At 61.9% G+C, this 25,269-nt stretch overlaps 1 protein-coding gene across 6 annotated transcripts in view; it reads right to left on the bottom strand.

Moving 5' to 3' along the window:
* SYT7 (synaptotagmin 7) overlaps positions 1-25,269 on the bottom strand; it is a 62,597-nt gene that overhangs the window by 11,720 nt on the left and 25,608 nt on the right. Inside the window, exons 3-8 of one of the 6 annotated variants that reach the window (XM_086677223.1) lie at positions 21,374-21,453; positions 17,227-17,358; positions 16,086-16,310; positions 12,350-12,721; positions 8,272-8,394; positions 3,257-3,392 (exon numbers count right to left, since the gene is read on the bottom strand). In XM_086677223.1, the coding sequence (XP_086533349.1) occupies positions 3,257-3,392; positions 8,272-8,394; positions 12,350-12,721; positions 16,086-16,310; positions 17,227-17,358; positions 21,374-21,453 (1,068 nt within the window). The remainder of the gene's footprint in view (positions 1-3,256; positions 3,393-8,271; positions 8,395-12,349; positions 12,722-16,085; positions 16,311-17,226; positions 17,359-21,373; positions 21,454-25,269) is intronic. The other 5 variants (XM_086677225.1, XM_086677226.1, XM_086677227.1 and 2 more) reach the window with 5 other exon arrangements.

Genomic DNA, 25,269 nt, shown 5'->3' with positions numbered 1-25,269 from the left:
TTCCGGTGACTGGAGGAGAGCCAGAGTCGGAGCTCATGGTACCACATTTTAGGCCAAAACTGCTGGCCCATTTTCTCTCCCCGCTTCCCCTGCAGAAATCTTCCGTGTGCCCTGTCCTTCCTCCAGGCTCTGAGATACCAAATAATACAGATAATAAGAATATATATAGTGTGTACCTACCATGGCAGAAGACTCTTACATCACCTTCTTACTGAATCCTGCCAACAGTCGGGCGAGGCACTTATCACCACTCTCTAGCTGAGGAGACCGGCTCAGAGAGGTTAAGTCACACGGCCAAGATTGCACAGCAGTATGGACCCTCTCTGACCTCAAAGCCCACTCTTTCCACCAAGGCAGCCTCACGTCCCAGGGCAATTTCGAGAACCTCCCCTCCCCCCTTCAAGCCCGTGAGGACTCACCCGCCCCAGGTGAGAAGATTGGAATCACACGAAGAACAGTAACTCGCCCTGTGCTCCCTGCCCTGTACTCATTTACTCCCTACGACCTCTGAGTGGGGCAGGCACTACCATTACCAGCTCGGTTTGGAGCGCAGAGAGGTGATCAGCGTGCCTCAAGTCACCCCTGAGTCAACAGGGAGTTGAAACTCAAAGCCAGGTCAGCACCCAGCCATCACGGGTGTCCTTCTGGCTCCCCTCACTCTGACACTCAGATCCAGCATCCGGGGCCTCATCGGCCGCACCCTGGTCCCGTCTGGAGCTGGAAGGCGGGCTGAGCGGCCTCCCCTGCTCCTCCTCGCCGTGGAAGAGGGTCCCTCCAGCTCCTACCCGTTGGCCGGATCCAGGTTCCCCCACAGGCCCACTGAGAACGTGGCTTCCCTCCCCAGGTCCGGTGTGCCCCTGCACTCCCTCCCTGTGCCGGGACCAGCCTCACTGCCCGTGAACCTTAGATTCTGCATCTGCAGAATGGGACCATAGCATGTATCCCGCGGGGCTCCTGGGAGGGTTCGGTGGGTTCCCGTCCTACTCTGCAGTCCGGCCCTGGCCGCTGCCAGCCCTGGGGCCGAGAGCCGGGGCCTCACGTGAGTAGGCAGGGCCAGCAAAGACCTCTTGCCCCTCCTGTTCCTTCTGTAGTTTGGGTGGAGTCCCTGGTGACCGGAGCCCAGGTGGCCCCAGCCCCAACTGTGGTCCCTCTGGTCACTTGGCTCTTGGTTCCCAAATAGGGGGTGGGAGGCCCAGGCTGGGCCTCACTCCGTGCCCACTCCCGGCTTTCCAAAACTACAGTCCTAAGCCCTAATTAACCAGCCGGGGCAGCCCGAGGAGCTGTTTCCACGGCAACCAGACTGGCCACCCCTGCCGTGGCCCCAGGGGAGATGTTGCCTGAGCCCCTGCCCCAGTAGAAACAAGCATCAAAAAGCATGCCAGAGCCGGGGTGACTCAGACAGGGGTGTGGCCTGGCGTGCCCTCTAACCCCTTGCCCTCAGTCCCTTCCTTGGGCCAGCAGTGGGGGCCTAACTCCTGACCCCAAGCTTCTGCCAGCCAGGGGCCTGCTTATCTTCATCATTAATGACCATGACCCTGCTTTGGGCTAGGGTTGGGCAATTAGACCTTGCCTGCCCACCTCTGAGCTCAGGGCTCAGCCGGAGCCCGCCCCGTGAGAGGGCCCTCGGGCCTGCACTGTCTTCCTCGGCCTGATGCTGTCAGCTCCTCCCTGGGGGCAGCATGCAGCAGGTAGCGAGCTGGCTGGGAACGGGCCGTCCCTTCTGGGATCCTGACTGCCAGGAAGCTGTAACCCATTAGGGGGCTGTGCAGGGAGGCAGGATGGGCCGGGGCAGGGCCCATCCAGGGGTCAGTATGGCTGGGCCCATCCATGTGGGTGGGGAAGATGGACAAGAGGGCAGAGGAGGGCCAGGCGTGCAGGGGCCTAGGTGTCGAGGCCCAAGGGAGACCAGATCTGGAGCAGAGAAAATCTGATGCCCTAATCTAGATCCGAGAGAAACGCAGACTCCAGGCTCCACCTCAGGCCTGCTGACCGGGAGTCGGTATTTTTTTAAGTTTTGTTTATCGAAGTAATCTCTACACCCAACACGGGGCTCAAACTCATGACCCTGAGATCAAGAGTCGCACGCTCTTCTGCCTGAGCCAGCGAGGCGCACCTGTGGGAATCCGCATTTTAGCAAGATCTCCCAGCGATTCGTGTGCGTGTTACAACGTGAGAAGCTCCCGGGCTAGAAAGGGGCACTGGGGGTGGATGGTTAGAGCTGGCCGGAGTGCTACAGGGGCGAAGGGTGGGGCCTGGGGCTCTGGGGGCTCAGGCAGGTGGCAGCTGTGGCACCAGGCCACGGGCAAGGGAACTCTGAACTGGATGGTGTCAGCACTGGCAAGGGCTTGAGAGCCCGCACACTCGCTTCTCTCTGTCTACAGGAGGGACCGGGGAGGGGACTCAGGTCTAGGGAACGGGAATGACTAGTCCCAGGTCAAGTCCAGTAGGAACACAGGAGGCACCAGCTTCCCAACTTGATGCCCTAAGCCTCCTTGGGATTTTGGAGCTGCCAAACTCGACTGCCACCTGCAAACCTCTGGCTGCCGTATCACAGTGTCCCGGCCCTGTGGCGGCCCTCCTGGGGCGCTTTGGGGAGCACAGTGGGGCCGATGGCTGTGCCTTGGGGATGCCGCCACCAGGGGGCGCAACGTGGAGCTGCAACCTCCGTCTTGGTGAAAATGCCCTGGAACCATGGGGCTGGGATCCCGGTAGAGTGGGGTGTGCACAGAAGGCCCTCACCACAGTTGTTCCTTCGTAGGAATCATGATCGGGGGGCTCCTACTCTCCTGTTATCTTGGGGCCTCAGCTGGCCCCCAGCAATGGGGGCGGGGCGGGGGAAGGGTCCCAAAAATGGGGATATGAGACCCACCCCATTGGAAGCTCTGCCTCACACCTCCACTCAGTGGGGCGCCAGTCCAAGAGAGGGGACGCATTCTGCCCCAAGCCTTTCCTCGGATGATCATAAAAATATCTCACATGAGTAGGTTTTCTTAGGCCCCCACTCAACCCAGAAAGAGACCGGAGAAAGACGGGCGTTCTTATTCTCATTTGACCAATGAGTAAACTGAGGCACAGAGAGCCTGTTTCGATGAAAGAGCTCAGAAAAGAACCCAAGCCTCACTCACTCAGTCACCATGCCGTCAGACAACTCCCATGCCGTCACCAATTGCCACACACGTCCCCTCCCCTGCCCCGCCCCGCTCCCCCCCCCCCAATCCAGCTCCTGCCTGGAGCCCAGGCCTCCTGCCCTTCTCACCATGAGCATCTCACTGGTGAGGGAGTTGACGAGGTCCGAGACGGAGGAGCGTGGCTCGGTCCGGCGGTCAGACTCATCGTGGGGTGTCTGGCCGGGCACTGGGGCTGTGTTCACCGCCTTCCCTCCTGCAGGCAACCTGGGGGTGGGGGGAATCCGAATGAGCACGGGTCGGGAGGTGGGCTGGGCTGGGCACCTTGGCCTGGGTGGCGGCGGGACCTTCTCTGAGACCCAAGCAGCTGCCACTCCTGTGGGTCAGCAAGAGTTAGGCTCTTGTCCATGGGGAGGCCTGGTTTCCCCCTAAACCAGCGCTCAGGGCCCATTCCCCTCACCTCAGCGTAATTCGGCGTGACTGGCCCCGTGGGTGCTGTTTTGGTGGGTATTCCCACTCTTCCCGCTCCCCCCGAAAATCCCCCCCCATCCGGTCACTGCTTGCATGGTGGTATCTGAGCGTGCCCCCCTCCCCAGTGGCCCCTGTCGTCCCTGCTGGCTCCAACCCAGCAGGGGAGGCTCCCGTGGCGGCACATCCATGTTACCCCTCTGCGTCACTACCCTCTGCAAACACGCCCAGAGTGCTGGCTCCCAGAGGCCCCACCTGTGTTTGTTCGGGCTGAGAACACAGGTGCCCTTCAGACTGACCGGGTGAGGTCAGGCCCACTGTCCACACAGCTCTGGCCAGCAGAACCTTCTACGATGACAGCAGTGTTCTATTTCTGCACTGTCCATATGTGGCTACCGAGCATTGGAAGTGGCCAGTGCGACTGCGAACAGAATGTTCAGCTTTGTTCGGCTCAAGCTAATTTAGATTTAAACAGCCACCTGGTGGATAGGGCGAGTCTCCACCCCCTTGCTCCCCAGTCCCCACTCCTCTCTCGCTCTGAGGACTGTGCAGGGGAGAAGGCTCTCACCCAGGGTCAGAGAGAGACGGGGCACCACCGGGAAGCCTCGGATCGGACCACTCCGCGGGAGGCCCTGTGTGCAACCCCGACTCCATGCTGATCCCGGAAAGCTGGGTAGTGAGCCCAGGACCCATCCAGCTGGGGCTCAGAAAGGGGACACTAAAAGCCTGCCCAGGGACCAGGCTGGAACACCTCATGAGGAGGAGAGGTGGGGCAGGCAGCAAGGGAAAGACGGAAAGACTGGCGGCGTAGGGCTCAGGACAGGCTACAATAGAACAGCTCGGAGAGTCCCAGAGCCACAGACACACAGGCTAGACACACACACCCTTGGTATGAACCAGCTGTCAGCACATAGTTGGCCACGACGGGCAGACAGACATGCACAGAATATGCCAGGCCCCGGAGGGAAGATACCCGGACCCAACAGCAAGGTGCGCACGTGCGTGCACACACACACACACACACACATACACACACACACACACATACACACACACACGAGCGCACACAAGCCCCACAGACACCCAGGGGACCAGGGAGAGAATGGCACAGCAACAAGGCAGGTCAACCAGAGCCGTGAGATGCCACACACAGCAGCAATGTGCACACTTAGATCCCGAGAGGAAACATTCGGGGAGACCAAGGCATGCCAAGGTGTGCGTGTGAATTGGGACAAACTGAAACAGAAAAAGCAGGGAGCCGTTTCGGGGACAGACACCCCGAGGATCAGACGCACACGCACCAGCTGGGAGAACCCGGCCTCGCCTCGACGGCATGAAACACGCCCCCCCCCCCCCCCCCCCCGCCGCCACGCCCGGGGCCGCACCCCGGGGTCCCTCCCAGAGGTGCGGCCGTAGCCACGCACGTGCGCGCGTGCACACAGGGACACACACTCGCGGACACGTGCGCACGCAGACAGGCGCGGGGAGGAAGAGGACACTGAAATAGCTGGAGAGGTAAAGTCAGGTTAAAAATAGAGTGGGACAGGAGGAGAGCGCCAGATTGACTGCTGAAGGTATGAGAAAGTCGGAGTTATTCTGGCCACACCACAGCATCAGCACAGCTGCAAAGCAGCCTGGGTAGATGGTCAGCGCCACGGAAGCTCTCGGAGGTCACAGGACAGAGAGAGACAGAGAGACAAGTGCACAGAGAGGCAGAGGGAGAGGCGGAGGGGCCCGTCACCGGCCCAGGGACATCCCTGTGAGGAGCAGATGGGAGGAAGGAGAGGAGAGAGAGAGAGAGAGAGAGACAGAGAGGCCAAGAAAGGTTAGTCGGAGACTAGTGAAGGAGGCTGCAGGGTGGACAAGGGGACGAGCGAGGCGGCCGAGAGGAGAGGCAGAGAGGAGGCGGGGGACACACACCGGGACAGAGGAAACATGGTGGTTTGGGGGCGAGGAGAGCGATGGGGGTGGCCCAGTCCCCGCCCAGCCCCGCGCCCCACTCAGGTGGGGGTGGGGCCACGGTGGAAACCATTTGGATCCCGAGGAGCAGTGGAAGGGATGGCAGAGAGCATGATGGGATGGATGCAGGGAAGGATGGGTGAAGGCAGCAGGGCATGGGAGCCTGGGGTGGTCCTGGCCTCCTTCCTTCCCTCCCTCCGGGCTTCCAAGAGCATTCTGTTCTTGGGACCCACGGTGCTGAGGCCCGGAGACTGGGAGATCCTGAATGGGGGCTTCCAGGCCACCAAGGATCCTGGGAGGGAGGTAGTGACCAACCTTCCCATCTCCGTGCCGCTTGCTAGATGCACCCCTACCTTGCTTCAAGGGACTCGGAATGGCTGCGCCTCCTGCCGGGGCCCCTCTGCCTCCCAGGAACCCACTGCCGACAGACCCACCCTTCACCCCAGACATCCAGCCAAGGGGTCAGCTGAGTGGGGAAGGGAAGGGTCGGGGGCAGAGGGGCAGACTCTGGGTCTGGAGGCAGAAGCTGAAGAGGAAGAGGCAGCTGACCTGAGCCTCCCATTCCAAGGTCCAAAGGGCCAGGAATCCAGACGAGTGGAGCCCTAAGGCGCTGGGTGGCCCATGGGTGGTGCCAATGCCAATGCCAAGCTTGGGGACGGGGAGAGTGCCGGGAAGGAAGCGCTCCGTTCTGGATACCCTGGCGGGGCCCAATCACCCGGGAAACGCCCCCCCGGAGGCCATGAGATGGAAGGGGTGGGTGTGACCAGGTGGGAATGGCCCGTGTCCACCCGGAAAGTCAGGCAGGGTGGGGGCGAGGGCCCAGGGCCTCCACCTCTACACGCACCTTTCCCAGGAAGGCAGGGACAGCTGATGCAATGATCAGAAGGGATGGGCGTGTTAGACCTACATGGCAAAGAGGTAAAAATAGGCTGTGGGTGGAAATGGAGGCAGCTAATGAACGCATGGGTGATGTGAAATCTCGTTTCCAGCCTGCGTCTGCTCCCTCACGCTTCACACCTTTCCCCAGCAAGGAGCTCGGTTCGCCGCAGGCTTCCAGCCCCCTCCTGCGGCCTCTCATCCGTGCCCCCTGGCCCTCTCCCCTTGGCACTCTGGCCTGCCCGCGGCCCAGCCCAGGACTTCTGTGGCGCCAGGTGGCAGGCTCTGTTCCTCCCGCTCCCCAGGACATGGGCTCGAGGGTTGACACCATCTGTGCCACTGAGGGAAAGAACCGGTCCCGCTCTCCCCTCCCACTCTCTGGGGGTTTCTGGCTGTGTCCACCATAGACATGCAACAGGAAAAAATGAAATGAGAGGGCTGGTCTCCAGAAGTCACCGGAGGGACAGGCAGTCAGCTGTCTAACACTTGGCCTACCTTTTTGTAACCCACAGGCCCCCTGGTGGCAGCCGGGGACAGGTCCTTCCTGCCCTAAGGGCCTCCAGGACCGTCAGGATCCCTGTCGGGTTGACAGGATCAGACGGGTGCCCTCCCCCCACCCCCAGTCCGAAGGTCTGCTCCCTTGTTAGAAGCTTAGCATGTCCAAGCTGGAAGGGGTCACCCTATCCGCTCCTTTATTCAACAGACGAGGAAGCAGAGGCTCAGACAGGGGCAGCGACTTGCCCAAGTTTGCAGAGCAAGGCTCTGGCACCACCAGAGCCAGAAGGGCCGGCATGCTGGCGGTCAGCCCGCACACTGTCCTGCAGGCCTTTGGTCTGACGAGAAGCGGACCTGACCAAGGTGATGAGCCCTCCCTTCACGACTGCAGGTGTGGGGCTGGCCCAGCCCAAGGCCAGGTGATAGGAGGCAGCAGACCAGGTGCAGGATAACCCCGCCGTTGTGATGCTGCCCCAGCCCCGGGACTTCTGAACCCTGCCTCCTTCCCCACGAGTGCCCCGTGAGACAGCAGGCACCCACCACGAGATGCTTCCCTGAGCTCCTGATGGCCAAGACTGTGGACGGCTAGAGGCCCAGCCCTCTGCTCGGCCTGTGCGGTGGCCATACGGGCAACTCCTGGGGACCAGCGGCAGGGCGCCTGGTAACAGGGAGCCTGACCGGCGCCTGCTGGCTGCTCTCGGCCCCTCAGCCCATTCCCTCCTCCTGCTCCCTCAGGTTCAGGGCTGCCTTTCCAGTTCTTTCTGGTCACCAGGCCTCTCCCATGCCCCAGACCCTCCCCACCAGGGGCTTCTCTTCATTCAGCCAAGCAGCTCGGCCACACCTCTGTAAGCACCCCTGCGGCAGGGCGGGGGGTGGGGTGCTACCGTCACCCCAGCGGGATCTCCAGGCAAGAGGGGGGTTGGGGTGGTGGGGATGAGGGAGAACAGGCTGGTGCCCCTTCCCTGCATCCCCCCCGCCCCCCAACCACCAGAGAAACGGGGATTTCGGGGTGGGGGGTAGGGCAGAGATGAAGGATGAGGGGAGGCAAGCAGGGAGATGGGGCAGAAAGGCTGGCTTGCTCCGGGCGAGGGCAAGCGTGCCCAGGGAGCAGGCTTGATCCAGAATGGTCCCAGGACAGCCACACTGGCCTTGGACCCAAGGGACACCCGGGGTGGGGGTGTGGCGCGTGTGAGGGCACCAGCTGGGGAGGGGGCAGTCCTCCCGCTCCAGGATTGCTGAGGGTGCCACCGCCTCGTCCAGCAGCCGGGCCAGGGCTGGTGGAGGCAGGTGGCCTCTCCACGCCTCCATCTTTGCCGCTGCCGCCGCAGGCCCTTGCCTGTGCTCGTACCTCTTGTCCCCCTGAGCGTTCTGGTTCTGCTGGGTTCCTGGGTTTTGCAGGTCAGGGATATTGGCAAAGTCATCCTGTTCCGAAAGCCCTAAGACCAAGGATAGCACCACCATCCTGCCTTCCCTGCCCGAGGTGGGCAGCCCACCGGCCGGCAGGAAACGAGGAGGCCCCGTGGGTGGGGGCGGGGAGGGGGAAAGACAGAGACAGAGACAGACAGAGACAAAGAGAGAGAAGAAAAAAGCGTAAGAAACTGGCCCTGCAGGAGAGAAACCACACTTTAGCACTGTCAACAGTTGTAGAGCAGAGTCGGGGGGAGTCAGGGAGGGAGGGAAAGGATGAGGGGAGGTGTCCGCAGCCCCCAGACCCAGCCTGCCTTGGGAGCGTAGCAAGGTTCTCTGGAGAGAATTGGGGAAGGGGCCGGGCAGAGGCCTGCTGGAAGGCTAGGGGAGGAGAGCACAGGCCCTGGGGGCACGCAGAGGGCCAAGGCCAAGGTTAATTCATCGCCAGCGGAACAAAGGTCAGAGGCTACTTGCTCTGACCATCTGGGCCCCTGGGAGAAGAGGTAGGGGCTCCATTTCCATCTTGCTTTGAGACTGTGCAGGCAGGTTTAGGCTCCCAGATGAGAGGTTCTTAGAAAGCTTGGAAATCCAATGGGCACTGCACCCTGTACTTAGGGAAGCCCCTCGTAAAGACATCTCTGGGTCATGGTCAGCCAGATGTCCTTGATACTGGGAAGGGTCCCTGGACACACAGCCCATCAGAGGAGAATGGAGGTCCCTTCTGGCATACGGTGCGCTGGCCATCACGGGCCTTCTCTTGAGTACCCCCCTTCCTGGAGATCCAGGGAATAACCACCAAGTCTTTTGGGTCCAGTTCTGGGGCCTTTCCCTGGAGAAGCAGTCCAGAAGTCACCAAAAAACAAAGGTGGAGAGAGAGAACGTGCAGGAACCTGGCAAGGTCTGGAGAAGTCCTGCAGACTCGTGTGTGTCGGGAGGAAGGTCTGGAAGAGGCTGTGACCATCCTGCTTTGAGGGAGGCTCAGTCCAGGCAGACAAGGAGCTGCTATGCAGACAGCAGCATGGGGCCAGTGGTCAAGGTGTGACAATTTTCGTATGGGGCACTCTCAGAGAACCCCCGGGTAACTAACTATGGGGTCACCCTGCAATTTCCAGGGCCAAAAAAATGACCTGTTGCCCCTCAAAGCCATCGGAGTTCACGGGCATTTTCTGTAGTTCATCTAGCGCTGGCTCTCCCATCCAAAGAAAGAGGGGAATCTCGGATGGGGCAGGCAGGAAAGCATGTCTCAGGAAGGGCCAAGGGGAAGCTGGTAAGCCTGATGGAATGTTCTGGAAGGGGGAGGGGGATCCTGGGTCAGGAAGTCTGCCCCTTCAACCACAGTCGGAGAGGGCAAGGTTTAGATAAGAAGGGCCAGCTGTGGTTATTTCCCAGAGGGTGGTCAGAAAGGGAACTGGAGTCGGAGAGGGGTGGCCCTTCAGGGTGGGGGGGCAGTGTTGTGGGGGGGGGGTGGGAGATGGCCGTGAGGGCCGAGGGAGGGAGGGGAGCTACGTGGTTGCACTGTCCTTCCAAAGATGTCCAGGCATCTTTGTCCTGGGCCTGTCACTCCAAGGCTGACCCTCGTGCCGGCATCTAACTTTCGGGGAACAACTCCACTTCCCTCAGGACAAATCCTCCTTTTCTTCTCTGCCCACCGGTACTGTTTCAGAGTTGGTAAAATTCCATTTGGCTGCTCGGGAGCTGGTGGAGCTGGGGGAAGGAGAACCCAGCGAAAACAACATGTTTTTCCCCCGGTTAATGCATTTTTCAGATACTCCTTTTCGCTCTTCTTAAAAACAAAACGGCTCCTCTGCATAAATTCCCAATTTGTCATTCTCTCCAGCAACACAGGCTGCAAGGGTGAGAACGAGGGACAAGAGGAGGGTCTGGGGAGAAGCTGGTGGTACTGGGGGGGGGGGGGAGTTCACACCCATTAAGCAGGAGGAACAGCCACCCTCTGCGAGAGAGGGGGTGGGGTCCTGGGAGGCCTGGCCAGCCCTCCCTCCCAGACTCTCTACCTGGAAGGCAGCATTTGGGGCAAGAAAAGGGCCTCAGAAGCACACCAGCGAAACTGGAAGGCAGGGGTCAGAGGTGGGCAAAGTACAGCTGGTGGCCTGTCTTCCTACAGCCCACAAGCTAAGAATGGCTTGTGCGTGTTTAAAGTGTTGCTTTAAAAAATGTGATCGAGACCACGTGTCCCACAAAGCCTAAAATATTTATAATCTGGCCCTTTACAGAAAAAAATTTGCCGACCCCTGCTGTGAGGAATGACAAGAGGCGGAGGTGGGGAGCTGGGTGAGCTCCAGAGGTGGCAAGAGAGGGGCCCATAAAGCCAGAGGCGGGCAGAGGAGTGTGGACAAAGGATGCTGGTGTCTGAGCTCCGGCTCATCAAATCCCAGTTGGCCGGGGGCTCAGAGGGCAGGGAAGAGTTGGTACACAGAGGCTTTCCTGCAGCTGCGTCCTTTCTTCCCAGGGCCTGGGGACAGCCCCTGCCCCGGTGTGATGGCTGCTAGAACAGGAGGCAGGGTAATGGCTATGCAAAGAGCAGTCTGAGCTCAGGAGGAGCCGAGGGGTGCGGGGCCCGCGGGCTCCCGCTTCTGTTCAAGCCACAGCAGAACCAATTCCCTCCACTCTCCTAATTTGCATCAGTGCCACCGCATCCGTCCGGAAACAAACCACCACCTGGAAGCCAGGAGGCTCTGCTGGGCATCTTGTCGCCTGCAGGCACCAGCTGGATCCCCAAGGGTCCTTGGATGGGGGAGAGCCCCAGCAGAGGCACTGCCTGGATTTGCCGAGTAGAGTCACAGGCAGCACGCGCTCCCGGGCCGGGGCCACAGGCCACTTGCACGGATATGGGAAGCTGGCGAGGCGGGGCCTCTTCTGTCGGGGTGCCTCTGCCATGGCCAGTACTCCTGTCTGCCCTGGAGGCCTGGAGTCTCAGCTGGAGAGGCAGGATGCTTGGAGGGACCTGCCCTGCTTGTCCTCAGAATCCCCACATCTTGCCAATGAGCTGGGCTTTGACCTTGGCCTTCCCTTTCCTCCTCCCTTTCTCCTCTCCCAGGCTTAGTGCTGGTCTCTTGCTCCATGAAAAGTGCTCCCAGGAAGACCTGGGTGATGGGAATAATCCCCAGGGCCTGGAAGGAAGGTCATGTTAGGCCGGAGGAGGCGACTGATACCAGGGACAAAAGCCCAGGTCTGCCCTGGGCTCTGAGAGTCCAGATGCCCAGAGTGATGGCAGAGAGAGAGAGCCCTGGGTAGGGGCCCTACCTGTGAGGGGGGTTCGGGGCAGCGCGTGGTTGGGGGGAATGAGGGATGGCTAAGATACCCACGGTGTGTGGTTACTTCCCAGACCCGTACACTTGAAAGGCTCTGATTGAGAAAGTACGGTTTCCAAAGCTTTGGGGGGAACATCTGAGGTTTGTCCTCAGGGGATGGGTCACTCTGGGAGCTGGAGGACAGGTGGCTGTAGAAGGTCAGAGAGGCAGAGGACAGGGCTGATGGCAGGGACAGAGGAAGTGAGAGGGAGGGAGGAAGCGTGGGGCGGGAAGGTGAGCGGAGTCGGAGTCGGGTTACAGGGAGGAGGTGATCTGGAGGGTTGGAGGCAGGGCCGGTGCCCAGGTTTGGGGGGAGGGGAGGAGGCTGGCAGGGAGGCCAGGAGCAGCCTGGGACTAGCGGGAAGAGGAGGCCGACCTGGTGGCATTGTCTAGTGTCCCTACTGACTTTTACTGGGGGTGGGGGGACCTTCTCCAAGCCCCGGGAAGGGAACGAAGTCGTGGGGGGAGCTGTGGTCTCCAGAGGGGTGGCTCAGATAAGAATCTTTCCACGGGGATGGGGGGCGGTGGGGGGCCGGGGGTGGGGTGGGGGTGGTTCGGGCAGGAGCCTCCAGCCACAAGAGGCTGAGGAGGGGTCGGCCGAGTCTGCTCCCGCAACCCTGGCCACAGAGGGCCAGGGAGGCTCCCAAGGAGACGAGGGGAAAGAGGCTGGGTCGGGAGGTGGGGGCCGGCCCGCTCAGGGGGGGCACTTACAGGAAGGATTTCATGTCCAAGCCTCGGTTTCGAATCTGCCCCACCACGTGGTCCCAGCTGCCCGGGTTGGAGCGGCTGCGGCCGCCGCCGGCCGCCCGGTACTTGGAGCCGGCCGAGGCGCCCTGCCGGGCCTGGCCCCTGCCGTAGGCCCGGGGGTTGGGGCCCGGCGCCGAGCCCGTGTGGGCCTGCAGCTGGCCCAGGCTCTGGCTGGTGGTGGGCTGGCTGGGCTGCCGGCCCCGCTGGTGCTGGCTTAGCGGCTGTTGTAGGCTCTGCTGCCGCATCAGGGTGCGGGGTCGCTGGCATTTCGGCTCTCCCGCGGAGCTGGGGATAGACTCAAGGGTAGTGGCCGTGGACAGGGTGGAGTCCTCGAAACTTGGGGCGGGCGGAGGAGAGGAGAGAAAGGAGAAGCAGGTGAAGGGATCACAGTGGAGGAGAGAGAAGCCGAGGGTCAGGACTAGGAGGCCCCGGTGCGGGGCGCGCGCGCTGCCGGACCTCGCCAGGCCTCCGTCACGGTGGTCGCCGCTGCCGTTGCCGCCGCCGCCTCACCCGGGGGGGGGGGGCCACCAAACCCCGAGCCCGCCCTGAGGTGCCCAGGTTGGCCCAGCCCAGCCCACCCTCCGGCCTCGGCTCAGCTGGCGCCCCGAACACCTCCTTGTCTGAGTGGCCACGGGAGCTGTGGAGGCTGGAGGCCGCGTGGTGAAGGCGGCCCCAGGGCCCTGTGCCTGCCGTGTAGGAGGGAGCTGCTGCGGTCTCGCTGGGGGACCCCAGGAAAGTCTGCCTCTGTGATCTAAGCAAAGCTGGCCCTTGGAGGCATGAGGAAACCCAGGCTGGCGCAGGGCTGGCCTAATAAAGTGGGGCGAGTCTGGGAGAGCCAGCGATTTGTACGTTTGGTCCATGGAGGCTGGGGACTGTCCCCGGACTCCCAGACCTCCGCGTTACGGCCAGGGCCGTCGGTGCAGATCTTTGCCCTCCTTCCAGACCTCCTTGTTTCTAGGTTCAGCATCCTTTCCTGATATCTTGGGAATGCCTCCCAGTCAGAGGAGGGGACCCAGGAAAGGAGCAGATGAGCCGGGAGCCCCTCCTCCGGCCACTGTTCTGATGGAAAACTGGGTGACCGTGCATTTGCAAGAGGCCACCCTCCTAACGGGCCCACCGGCATCCCTGAAAAGTGCCAGTAAGGGGGCGAGGACAGACAGGGAACAGGACCCGGCTGATTAGAGGTAGTATGAGGTCAGAGTGACCCGGGTTCAAGCCCCATCTCCGCTGCTTCCTGACCGTGGGACTTTGGAAAAGTGAGCCCACCTCTCAGTTTCTTCATAAAACCCAGGTGAAAAGTAATCCTTGAGCTGCTTCTGCCCCAGGGTTGCCACGAGGACCTGATGAGGTCTGGCCGACGGACATGCGTATTAGCTAATGCTCCCCGTGCCAGTGGCACCCACAAACATCGCAGGAGATGGGGGTAGGAAGGGTTAGAGACACACACCCCCACCAGCCTCCCCAGGCAACCTGTCTCCTTGGTCCCCAGGCCAGAGATTTCAGCACCTCCGACCGGCAGGGCCAGAGCTCAGAGGTCCCAACCTCCTTCTCTGTCCTCTCCCTCCATTTCCCAAACCAGTGGTCTAGGGCAGGGGTTGGCAAACTATAGCCTGGGGGCCGCATCCGGTCCACCACCTGTCTTTGTAAATAAAGTTTTACTGGAACGCGCTGTCATTAATTCACATCCTGTCTACGGCTGTGACAGGCTTGAGTAGTCCTAAAAGGCACTATGTGACTTGCAAAGCCTAAGTATTTCCTATCTGGCCCTTTACAGAGAAAGCTTGCCGACTCCTGGTCTAGGACCACAGGGCAGCTGTGTCCCCTTGGGGGAGGCGGGGGGGGGGGGGCTGCCTGAGGGAGGGGCCCCAGGGCCTTGGAACCACTTTCACCACTGCAGCCAGACCTCAGCTTTGCTCATCCCGAGCCTACCCTGGGAACCAAAGCACAATAGTTAGGCTGCCCCTGTGGGCTGAGAGAGAGAACGAGAGAGAAAGAGAAAGAAAGAGAGAGAGAGAGAGAGAGAGAGAGAGAGAGTGAAAGAGAGAGAGAGAGAGAGAGGCAAAACATAGCTTTGGCTGGGGTCCTGGAGAGGGCAGCAGTCTTGCCTGGCTCAGGTCTGGAGTGGGGGCCACCACCAGGGACAGGCCCAGGCTTGGCCGGCCAGGTAGGCCCACAGCTCCCTGGGGTCAGGCTGAGGCAGGGGAGGACGATCCTCGGACGGCCTCCTCCTCCTCCTTGCTGGCCTCATTTTGATTTCCTATCACATCCAAAATTAGTCCAATTTACAACCTCTCAGTCACAGGAAGCTAAACTTGGTGCCTCCAGGTCCGGAGCCAGTGGATGGCATGAAGGCTTCAGCCGGCCTGGAGTCTGTGGCCGGAGCAGGCTGGGGAGGGTGGGGTGCTGGGCCTGGATCTCTGAGGGGGGGGCGGGGGTGTGGGGCCTCCCTCGGAGACCTTCCCGAGGCTCCACGTCAGGGCAGAAATCCACCTGTGTCCCCTCAGGCCGACAAGCAAATATGGTCTCAACACGGGGGCCGTCAGTGGTCCCAAAGGCGGGAATCACAGGCCTTCTGAAGAGAACCAGGAGGAGCCTGATTGGAGGGAACAGGACAGCCCACAGCTACGGAAGGGTCAGGGCTGCTGGTCTTCTAAGTGAGAGGCTGCTCCCTTTAGCTGGGAAGGAGGCAATTGTAACAGCCGAAAAGGGAACCTGAGTCCCAGTGAACGAGAAGGGTCACAGTTCAAAGGATTTAGAGCCTGAAAGGGCTCAGCTCTGGGGAAACGGAAGGTTCTACAAGCCCAGATGAGAATAAGGCTGCCCCATGGTGGAGGAGGAGAGACCACCCTCTGCTGAGAACGGGGTGGTGGTGGGGGGGGGGTGGCCAGCCCTACGTCCATGGCCCATGAGAGGCACTGTCTCGTTCGGCAAGCTCAGAGAGCTCTTAAAAAGGAAACGGCCCTCTGTCCGACGTCCAGACCACCCTCGTCAGAAAAGAGAAGCTCGCTGGGGCTCAGCAACCCAACCGCCAGGAACACACAACCCAACCGCTGACAGTGGGACGGCTCGCTGCCCAAGACTGGGACAGCCAGTGGGGATGGCCGAGGTGAGGCCCAGCTGCTCGTGGTGGCCTCGCAGGACGGATGGTGTCATGGTGCAAGCAAGAGTGGGGCAAGCCGATGGAGGCGCCGGATGGTCAAAAATGGAATGGCTCAGCCGCTGGGTCTAGAGCCATCTGCTGGCTGCAAGAGGGAAGGCACGGTGGCAGGTGAGCGGCATACACAGGCTGAGAGTGGGCCAGCTCCCCGGGGGATGGGATGGTCCGATGGCTGAGCAACCGCGGTGGCCCGCAGAGGGATGAACTGACGGCTGAGATGGGGCGGCCAGTCAAAGAGGATGGGATGACCCCAGGATTGAAATGAAGCTGCCGCGGGGGCAGGAAATGGAATGACTCGGTCACTGGCAAGGAAAGAGACCGATGAGGGCGGCAGCAGCCGGAGGCCGAGATGCGACACCGCGTGGCTGTTAGTTGCGCCCGATGGCAAGGATGACGGGAGTCTCATGAAGGGATGGAATGAGCCAGGGGCCGAGGACGGCACCTCTGGGGGCAGCAGCGGGCGTGCCAGGGGGTCCCGCTGTCCACCCTGGACGGGGGCAGGCCCGAGCTCACGGCTCCGGCGGCCATGGGGCCATCACTCACTTGGACAAGTTGAGCTTCCCTGCGGCCAGGTGGCTCTGCACCGTCCGCCAGCGGCCTCTCCCCGCCTTGCCGCCGCTGCCCGGCTCGCTGGGGGCGGCCCCGCCGCTTCTCAAGGCGTCCTCTCCGGGTGGCGGCGCCGGTGCCGGCTTCTCCCCCAGCCGGCCTTCCCGCTCCACCGCCAGCCCCGCCGCAGCGGCCACTTTGGCGCCCGACAGGAGGGTGCCACTGGAGGCACGCAGGAGGCAGCCGGGCCAGAGGGGCACCGGGGGTGGCGGTGGGGGAGAGAGGGCAGGCCACACGTGGGGGTGGGGGGGGTGGGGTGGAAGAGGAAGAAAAACAACGACAGATAAAAGGAAGAGAGAGACAGCGAGAGAGGAGGAGAGAGAGACAGACGGACAAGAGACAGACAGAGAGAGAGAGAGAGACATCAGCACTGCAAATGGGTTAACAGCAGAGCCTGCAGAGAGGAGAGAGGGGACCGGGCGGGCAGGGGGGTCGGAGAACAACGCACCACGACAACGGAGGGGGGGCCCCTCCCCACCGCCTGGGGCAGGGGCGGCGGGGGTGGGGGGAGGGCAGCCACCTCCAAGTCTATCCCACAGGACAACGAAGGGTTAACGACGGAGGAAGAGCGGGCTGTCCAGGCCAGGAGGCCCCAAGGCAGGGAGAAAGAGAAAGCCGTGTTAGTCAGAGTTCATCACCACCACCACCGTCACCGCCATCACCGCCACCGCCACCACGACCACGACCACCGACCACCGACCACCGACCACCGACCACCGAGCAGCCAGGGCAGCAGCACACAGCGGGGAGGAGAAAGCGAGCCACACCGAGAGGGAGGGACCGAACGGGCAACCCCATCCTGACTGCACAGAGGGGTGGGGTGGGGGGCCCCCGGGGGGGGGTGCTGCGGAGGGGCTCTCCTGCGTGGCTGGCCCTGGGGGAGGGGACAGGAGAGGGGCAGGCCGGCGAGGGGAGGCAGGAGGGGTTGCTCGTCTCCATGGTCAGCCTGCCCATGGGTGCGTGGGTGGGGAAGTCCGGGAAGAGGAGCAGGAGGGGCGGTGAGGGCCGGGAGGGGGAGGGGGAGGAGGGCGTGCGCGGATACTCGGTACATATGATCAAACCAGGTAAAGTCACTCACTTGAGGGACAGTCGTGGGTCGCCATAAGGGGCGTAGGGTGAAATGTTTAGAATAAACTCCTTGGGAGGATAGGAGCTCCATTTCTGCTGCACTGTGCTCTCATTGTTATTCCAAAAGTCTCTGTCTAGATCGCTGGAGGGGCAGAGAGAGAGGGGAGAAAACAGGGAGATACAAGAAGACACAAGAGCTGCGAGTCCTGCGGGGGCAGAGGGGGGACCGGGGCCCCGGGGGGCCGGGCGCACACAGAGTGGAGGGGGCCAGGGTCTGCTCCTGCGGGAGGAAGAGAGGCGGCCGGCACACACACGCACGCGCCCGCACACGCGCACACACTCGAGGGCCGGGAGGAGCCGCGCAGAAAGGAGGCGAGCTGCAGGCAGGCACCACTGGAGCCTCGCACCCGGGAAGCTGGTGGGAGAGAGAAAGATGTTGAGAGAGGAGGGGAGGAGAGCGGGGGGGGGGGGGGGGGGGGGACAGGCCTGGGGCGGGATGGCGAGGGCAGCGGGAGAAGGAGAGGGTACCGGTTTCTGGCTGGAAAGAGCGGAAAGGTAGATCAGACCCTGCCGCCAACTGGCTGGGTGGCCCCCCTCCCTGCCCCCCACCTGGCCTCGGCCTCCCTGCCTGCCAAACCCAGAAGGCTGGCTGTAACCGCTGGGCTGTCAGCTCTCCCAGGGGAGACCTGAGGTTCTCCCCTCTTCCATCCACCTCCACTGAGCCACTCCTGGGGCAGGCCGGGCGCCCGGCCCCGTCTTTCTCCTCCTCCCGTTGGCCTGAGGTCCCCCAGCCTCCTCTGCTCTTTCCCCTCCTAGGACACGGCCTTTCGGTGACATTGGTGGGGTCTCGGTGGAGCTGCACTTTGCACTCACTGCAGACGTGGTGGTTGGGTCGCCCCCTCCACCCCCAGGAACGAGAAGCACCTCCAGGCCCCTGACCTTGCTGAGGGTGTGACCAAAGTCACCAGGAGCCCTTCAGGTCCAATGTTTTGGGGCCCGTGGTGGCGGGGAGCCTGCCCTTCTCTGTGGGGGCTGATGGGCACGCTCGACCTCGGGCCCTTGACACGTACCTGACCTGCCAGCCACGGCAGCCTCTCCCTGTGCCCCTGTCCCTTTCCAAGGTGGAGTCTGGAAGGGACCCTCGGCCCCAGTCTTCCCACCCCCTCCTGCTCTGAGACAAGTCATACCAATGAAGCAGATATGCTGGAAGCACAGAGAATGTGGGGACTTCTGTTGGGGGCAGGCTGCAGAAACCTCAGCCGTCAGAAGGCACAGCCTGGAGATCCCAGGAGCCAAGGACAAGGGGCTCCATCAGCTTGTCTGTCAGGCTCCTGGGGCCCCGAGGAGCAGGCCTGGGAGCACAGGGAGAGGAAAGGCAGAAGAAACAGGCCAGAGGAACATTCCGGAAGGGAGCCATGCCTGAGACCTCAGAAGTGCACCTAGGGGAAGGGGCCCCAGGGAGGGCTGTGGGGCATGGGCCCGGCTTGTGTCGGGGCTGTGCCATTGCTCAAGTCCAAGGCAAGGGCCCTGCTGGGAGCGGGGGAGGGCACTGCGGGGGAGGCACACCCCCGGGGATGGAGCAAACTTGTTCTTGGGGGGGCCTGCTTCTCCCCCCCCCCAACCGCTGGAGCTTCACCTTGACCTTGACCTTGGTTCTCAGCCTTAGACTTGGGAACAAAGGAGAGAAGCTGAGCTGCCACCACAGGCCCAGAGGAGATGGTGGTCCCGGCCCAAGGTGGGTGTGGACAGCACATGCCTGTCCAGAGTGCACCCTGGAAATGTCTCACAAGGACTGCCTACACGGGGTTCAAAGCCAAAGTCCTGAGCCAGTTTGTGAGTAGGGCAGTGGAGGCTAGGGTGGGAGAGGCAGGACAGGACCTCAGCACTGGGAGGCCCCTCCCTGGGGAGGATCCCTCAGCAGAAGACCCTTTCCCTGCCAGAGACATCCTTTGATCCCCCTCCTCCAGCATAACAGAGATGGAACAGTTGGAAGGCCTCCAGATCTCCAAAATCGAGGGCCATCCAATCCTAGGTCCTGGAGAGAAAGAGCCACCAGGGTCATCACTGCAAGGCTGGTCTCCCACCCTCGGTTCCAAGGAGCTTCAGGGTCCCTCATGTTGTCTGTTGCGATACTGGAAAAGAGGATCTTTAATTTTAAAAGTTTGGGAAACACGGGTTCCTTTACTGCAGGACTTCTCAGAGCCTTTAATGTGTCAATGAATACCAGTATCTCCAAGAGGGAGATACAGTGTGCAGTGTTTCCCAAACTTAGTTGGTCATGGAACCCATGAAACCTCAATGATTCATAGGGTGACTATTAATCATTGACGGAGTGCTTTGAGGAGCACAGTTTGGGAAGCACTGCTGAAGAATGCAACTTCCCGGGATCCTTGACGAAAGATCCCTCAGGAAGAGGTCCTAAGCCCAGGAGGAGATCGTGCAGTGGGTGAGCCTTACTTCCTGCCACTGTACTGGCTTTGGGCCCTGGCAAGAGGTAAAGGCCTAGGAACCTAAGGGCATGTAGACATGAACCGGTGGTGGTTTCGTTCCTCTGAGGCAGAGGCTGTGACAGCTCAGCAGGGTGGGAGGGGGCAGGGGCTGCAGGGCTACAGAGAAGTGGGGGACCCACTGCTGCCCCCACTTGGTCTTAGAGCACTCATGGATGCTGTCCCAGCCTGCGGAGCCTGCTGTCTGCCCTCCTCCTTGCTGGGCATCCCGTCTCCTCTCACAGGCCCTTTCCACGACTATCCAGAACACATACAACCCCAGGTTACGGTCACCTGGCAGAGACAGGCCCCCTGGCCCAGCTGCAAACTGGGTTAGGGGCCTGGTCTGGAGGCGGCGGAGGTGCTGGGCTGGCCCCACGTGGTCCCTCTCTGCCTTCGGGAAGCCTGGGGCCTGGGCTCTGCCACAGCCCTTGAGACCTGCTAGCTCTTGGCTTTGAAGACTGGAGAGTGCGCAACCAGACCCAGCTTCAAAGGCTCCCCGAGGCCTCCTCCTGAGCCTCCTCCCACCCCCAACCTCGGCAGACCCACCCGCCGACGCTTGCCCACCTCCCCCGCCCCCCCCCCAACCGCCAGACACACACCCACCGGAAGTTTCTGTGAAGGCCCCAAACAGGGTCAGAGCTAGAGATGAAAACAGAGGAGGAACAGGGAGGGAGCCCTCAGGAGCAGGGGAGAGGGAGAAGGGAGTGGGAAGAGAAGAAGGGAGAAGGATGGACAGGAAGGGGGACAGACTAGGCAGTGGGAAGGGGGCAGGAGAGAAGGTGTGGGGCAGGGCTGGTGGGGGCTGTGAGTTAAAGGGAGGCAGGGTGGGGCGGCTCTCCTTCAGGCCAAGCCCCTTGCTGGCAGGCTCGGCCCTCGCCAGGCTAGAATGGAGGGGCACCCAGCCCTCCCTCAGCCTGACAGCCCCCCCAGTGAAGGCCTGCGTTCAGCAGAGAAGGCTCTCGAGAGAACCCTCCCGCTCCGAGCCTCTGGCCAGGTGGGGAGGTTGGCAGGGGGCTTCCCTTTGTGTGTCCCAGCAACCCTGGCCAAGGCGGTCCGGGGAAGGCAAGCCTGCCTACTTGAAGAGGGATCTCAGAGCGGGAAGTCTGGGTGCTTCAGAGGCAGCAAGACAGGCCTTGGGGGCCAGGAGTGACAGAGAAGGGAAGAGTCCCCATTGCTCTGCTTCCCCAAGTGGCCCAGCACTGAGGTCTGCCCACCTTCCAAGTCACCCTCAGGGTACTGCTGAGGTCTTCAATGAGAGCCTGAGTACCCCAAGAGTGGGGATCCCAGCCCAGGGGCTGCAGGAGGAGCTTGGATATGCAGGGGAGCTAGGAGGGGGGTGGGGATGGTGTGTGATGTGGAGGAACCAGCAACCAGGGTTGAGGGAAGAGGCAGACAGTGCTGGGAGTGAGAGCAGCCGGAAGATGGGGCTGGGGTCCTTGGAACGCTGTGAGGGTCTGAGGGACACAGGCAGAAAGGGTGGAGCCCTGGGGCCACCCTGAGGTGCTAGAAGTGTGTGGGGGCCGGCGGGGGGTGGGGGCAGGGAGAGAGAATGGCCCCAACGCGTGAGGGGGAAACTGAATGCGTGTGGCCAGCTCTGGGGAGGGGGGAGGCTCCTCCCACTTGGGCTGCCTGGGTGCTCCCACCCCAAACTCGAAGCCTGGCACCTACTTGATGGCCTTCTTCTCACTGCGCCCACGCCCTGAGTCTGGCGTGCCCACGGTCTCCAAGGAGTTCTTGTAGCGTTTGCCCTGTGGAGACAGCACCAGGGTCACTCCTGGGAGACAGGACTGCACCCTCCCTGCCTCCCCAGAACGGGCCTGGGTAGGGGAGTGGGCTGGGCCCGGCCGTGGCAACAAGATCTGAGGCCAAGGTGTGAAGGCGTCACCACGGTACCTGCTCCTCGGTTGGTAACTCCTTGGCCCCATAAGGCTCTAGGACCGACTCCGCTCCTTGACTGGCACCCCATCCCTGACCCCCAGGGATGGGGCCCCTCCTGTCTGCCTGTCTCCTGGGGCTCTGGCCCGGCTCCCAGAAACACATCTCCCTCTGCCACGGACAGACGGCTCTCAGGCGCCTGGCCACGTCACCGCTCCCAGATGGTGGGGGTGGCATCCTGCAGGGCAAGGTTGGCAGTGGCCAGTGACGTGAACGGCGGGGGCGGGGAGAGGGCCTCGTGCCCAGTCGTGCCCAGGACAGTGCCCAGCACTGTCTGGGGGCTCCCTGGGGTCCTCCTGCCTCAGGCAGTAAGGCAGAGTGGGGCTGGAGCGCTCTCCTTTATAGGAAGGCAGCTTTGGGAAGAAAGGCAGCCCCCCAGCTCTGAGGCTGGGGCTGCCGACCAGCACCCCAGAGTTCCTCACGCCTGCCTGAGCCGGGGGGGAAGGGCATGGCCTGCCGTCCAGGCGCTCCGGGTCCCCTGGCTCCAGGAAGGGCCATGGCTGAGCTGGGGACTGGGCCTGCTGCCGGGAAGGTGAGTGCCATTCACCTTCTCGGTTTGGGTTTCTAAATTTAGCTCATGCAGTGCCCAGCACCATTAACATTCCTGACTGTCACCAAGCGTCCTCACGTGCACCAATGGGCCATGGGCCTGGGGCGGGCCCAGGGCCGATGCGGGCAGTGGGGTGGCAGCACACACACACACACACACACACACACACACACACACACACACACTGACACGTGCACACACGTTTCCCCAACATCCCACATGTGCACAACACTCGATGACTCCGCCCGCCCTAAAGCAAAATGAAAGCCGCACCACGGTGCTCCCCGACACTCCTGCCAGCCGCAGCCCCTGCCAGGGCATGAGAGCCGCCCATTTGGGGAGCTGGGCAGAGGTAGCAGAACCCCCCAGAATGGTGTGGGGAAGGGGGTGGGTCCTCCTTCCATCTCCAGCGCCCCCAGGTCTCAGGGGCGACTGGGTCCCCGTCCCAGCAATGCCACACCTTCCCCACGTCACCCCGGTTGAAGCTCCTTGCCCTCTCTGACCTCCTTTTCCTCCTTTCTGAAAAGGTGTGCTGTCTCCAGATGAGCCCCAGGTCCCTCATCCTTCCAGGTTCTCATCGCAGAAATTACTACTTCTCTCCTGGCTTTACTTTAGCTCCCACCCCGGGGGAACACAGCCCAAAATGGCAGGGACCGTTTGGTCTCTAGTACTCGGTATGGAAGCTGGTACCCAGCAGTTCTCAAAAAATGATCACATGGGAGCGCCCCACCCCCACCCCCGCAGTGCTCCACCTGCCCTGGGGACTCAGCCCCAGCTGTTGCCTCTGAGCCAAAACTTTAAGAGTTAAAAAGAGCAGAGGTATTGGATCCCCTGAGTCTACAAAAGCTGCCCTCTCTCCGCTCCAGCTCTGCTCTGTCCCATCATCACCCAGAAGTTCAAATCCCGAACAATGCCCAGTCTGGACTGGGAAGATCAGGGCCTGCGGTTGTTCCATGCTGGCCAAGGGCCCTTCTCTGGGCAGGACACAGGGAAGAGCCCCATCCCCAGCATTCCCCCATGCTTCAGGCAGTGTGGCCCAGGGAGGACCCTCCAACCCCACCCCTCACTCCCTCTCCTGTCTCTCCCTGGCCTTGGCTGGAGAACCTGCCTCAGTCAGCACCTGCTTCTAAGGCCGGTCAGCTGCCCCTCCCCCAGGCCAGGCCTGGCTGGGGTGGGCTGTCCCCAGTTCATCCAGGGCCTGCCCCTCTTTCTCCCACAGCTCAGAGAACTTTCCCCTCTGGCTGCAACGATCGATCACTCTGCAGCAGGAGCCGTGGGACTATGGGGGACAGGAACGCGGGCAGGACTTGACTTGCGGGGCAGGGGGATGTTAATGGGGCAACGATAGGAAACCCAGGCAGCGTCCAGGAGACACTGGGTGGCTCCAGAGGAACCCAATACCATCAGCCTGCTTCTCAGGGAGGGGGTTGGCCAGGCTGATCTGGAAAAAGCCAGCTGGAGATTAAGGAAGTTATTAATGTTTGGAAATGGGATCTGGGCTGTCAGGCTATCACATCACTGCTGCTGGGGGGACAGGCAGGCAAGGAGAGCCCAGTAACTGTGCAGGGAGCGTTTTAAAGCCCCTTCCATAAAGCACAGAGACAGTCCAGGCAGAAGCCCCCAGGTCCCTCTGATGTGGGGGGGCCGGGGGAGGGGTTGTGGCAGGGTTGGGGGCTGGGCAGCTCGGGGGAGAAAGTCAAAAGGGACAGACAGACTGTGGCTTGGACCCCTGGAGAAGTTCCTGGCTGGAGGCTGGGAGGAGGGGCTGGGGCTCTAAGATGCCTGAGGGGCTTCCCGCACTGACAGCCCCCCACCTGCTACAAAAAGCTGTCATCTTCGGATGCTGGTCCCCAGGTGAGTGGGGTGGGGGTGAGGCTCTCACCACAGCGCGCGCGCACGCACACACACACACACACACACACACACACACACACACACACTGCAGCACTTACCACAAGGGGCCGGGACAGTGGGGACGAAGCAAGCTTCAGCTCACTCCGGTGGGGATCTGATGAGAAGCACATCCCATCATGCAGAGGTGAACACACACATACACACACACACACTGCACCAATACCCTCAAAGTCGACCCACTCAGCCCAAAGCCCCCCACTCAAGGTCACCCGCAGGGCCTGCTCATACACTTTCCTCTGCCTTCAAACACATACAGACGGATGGACAGCCCGACAGGCCGACAGGCCCCGCAACAAGACGCACAGGGCTGCAGTGTGTGCGTGCTCAGCCACTCCCACGGCCTCTGAGGACACTCGCATACGTAGGCACGTGGCCAAGCCCCCTCCTCCACCTCCCCAGATGCAGACACGGGAGATCCAGGGACAATGCAGGCAGCCAGCCTGTCTCCACATACCTGTGCTCCCACACCCGGAGTGGGCCCAGGTTACGCATACGCTCATACTTGGGGCACAAGGGGGCCTTCTCCATGGCTCCTCCCCAGAGGAAGGAGCCACCTGAAGCTGAATGTCCCAGGATGGAGAGTCGTGTTCCCAGTTCCTGAGTGTGCCTTTCCTGAAGGAGACCTGCTGGGTTATGGGCCTCTTGGGTCCTTCCCAGAGGTATCTGCCCCCTTTCCTTCCATAGGATTGGGGCTTGAAGCCCCTACCTACACAGTGCCCACGGCCACAGCCCTCCTCGCCTCGTCCTTAAGGCCCCTCTGTGACCAGGCAGTGACACCTGGCCCCCACTCCCACCGTGCACAATCTAGGAAATGGAGGTACCTGCCAGGGACCCTTCTTTACCTAAGCCCAGGAAAGTCCCCACATCTGGGACACCTCTGGGTCCACCTTTAGGAGTGCCCCACCGCACCCCCCCCCCCCCCCCGAAGTCCCCACTGCACTTCTGGGTTGGGACAGCAGGACTGGGGTAGGGGAGGAGGAGGGGAAGCGGGGTGGTGGTGAGGGGGGGTCTAGCCTTGCAGCCACTTCTGGGGAACTGGTGGCTGCAGGCGGGTAGACGGCTCAGCCCGGCTCCCCCTCCCGGGGCCTTCGGGTGATGAATGTCCCTCCTGATGGTCTCGTTACTTATTGATGGCCTAATCCTGCTCGTTAATTCCCCAGCCCTC

This window comes from Puma concolor, chromosome D1, assembly GCF_028749965.1.
Source record: "Puma concolor isolate L17-30 chromosome D1, mPumCon1.1.hap2, whole genome shotgun sequence".
NCBI classification, from domain to species: Eukaryota; Metazoa; Chordata; class Mammalia; order Carnivora; family Felidae; genus Puma; species Puma concolor.
Note: the sequence above shows the minus strand (reverse complement) of the source record. Positions and strands in the feature narration are given on the sequence as shown.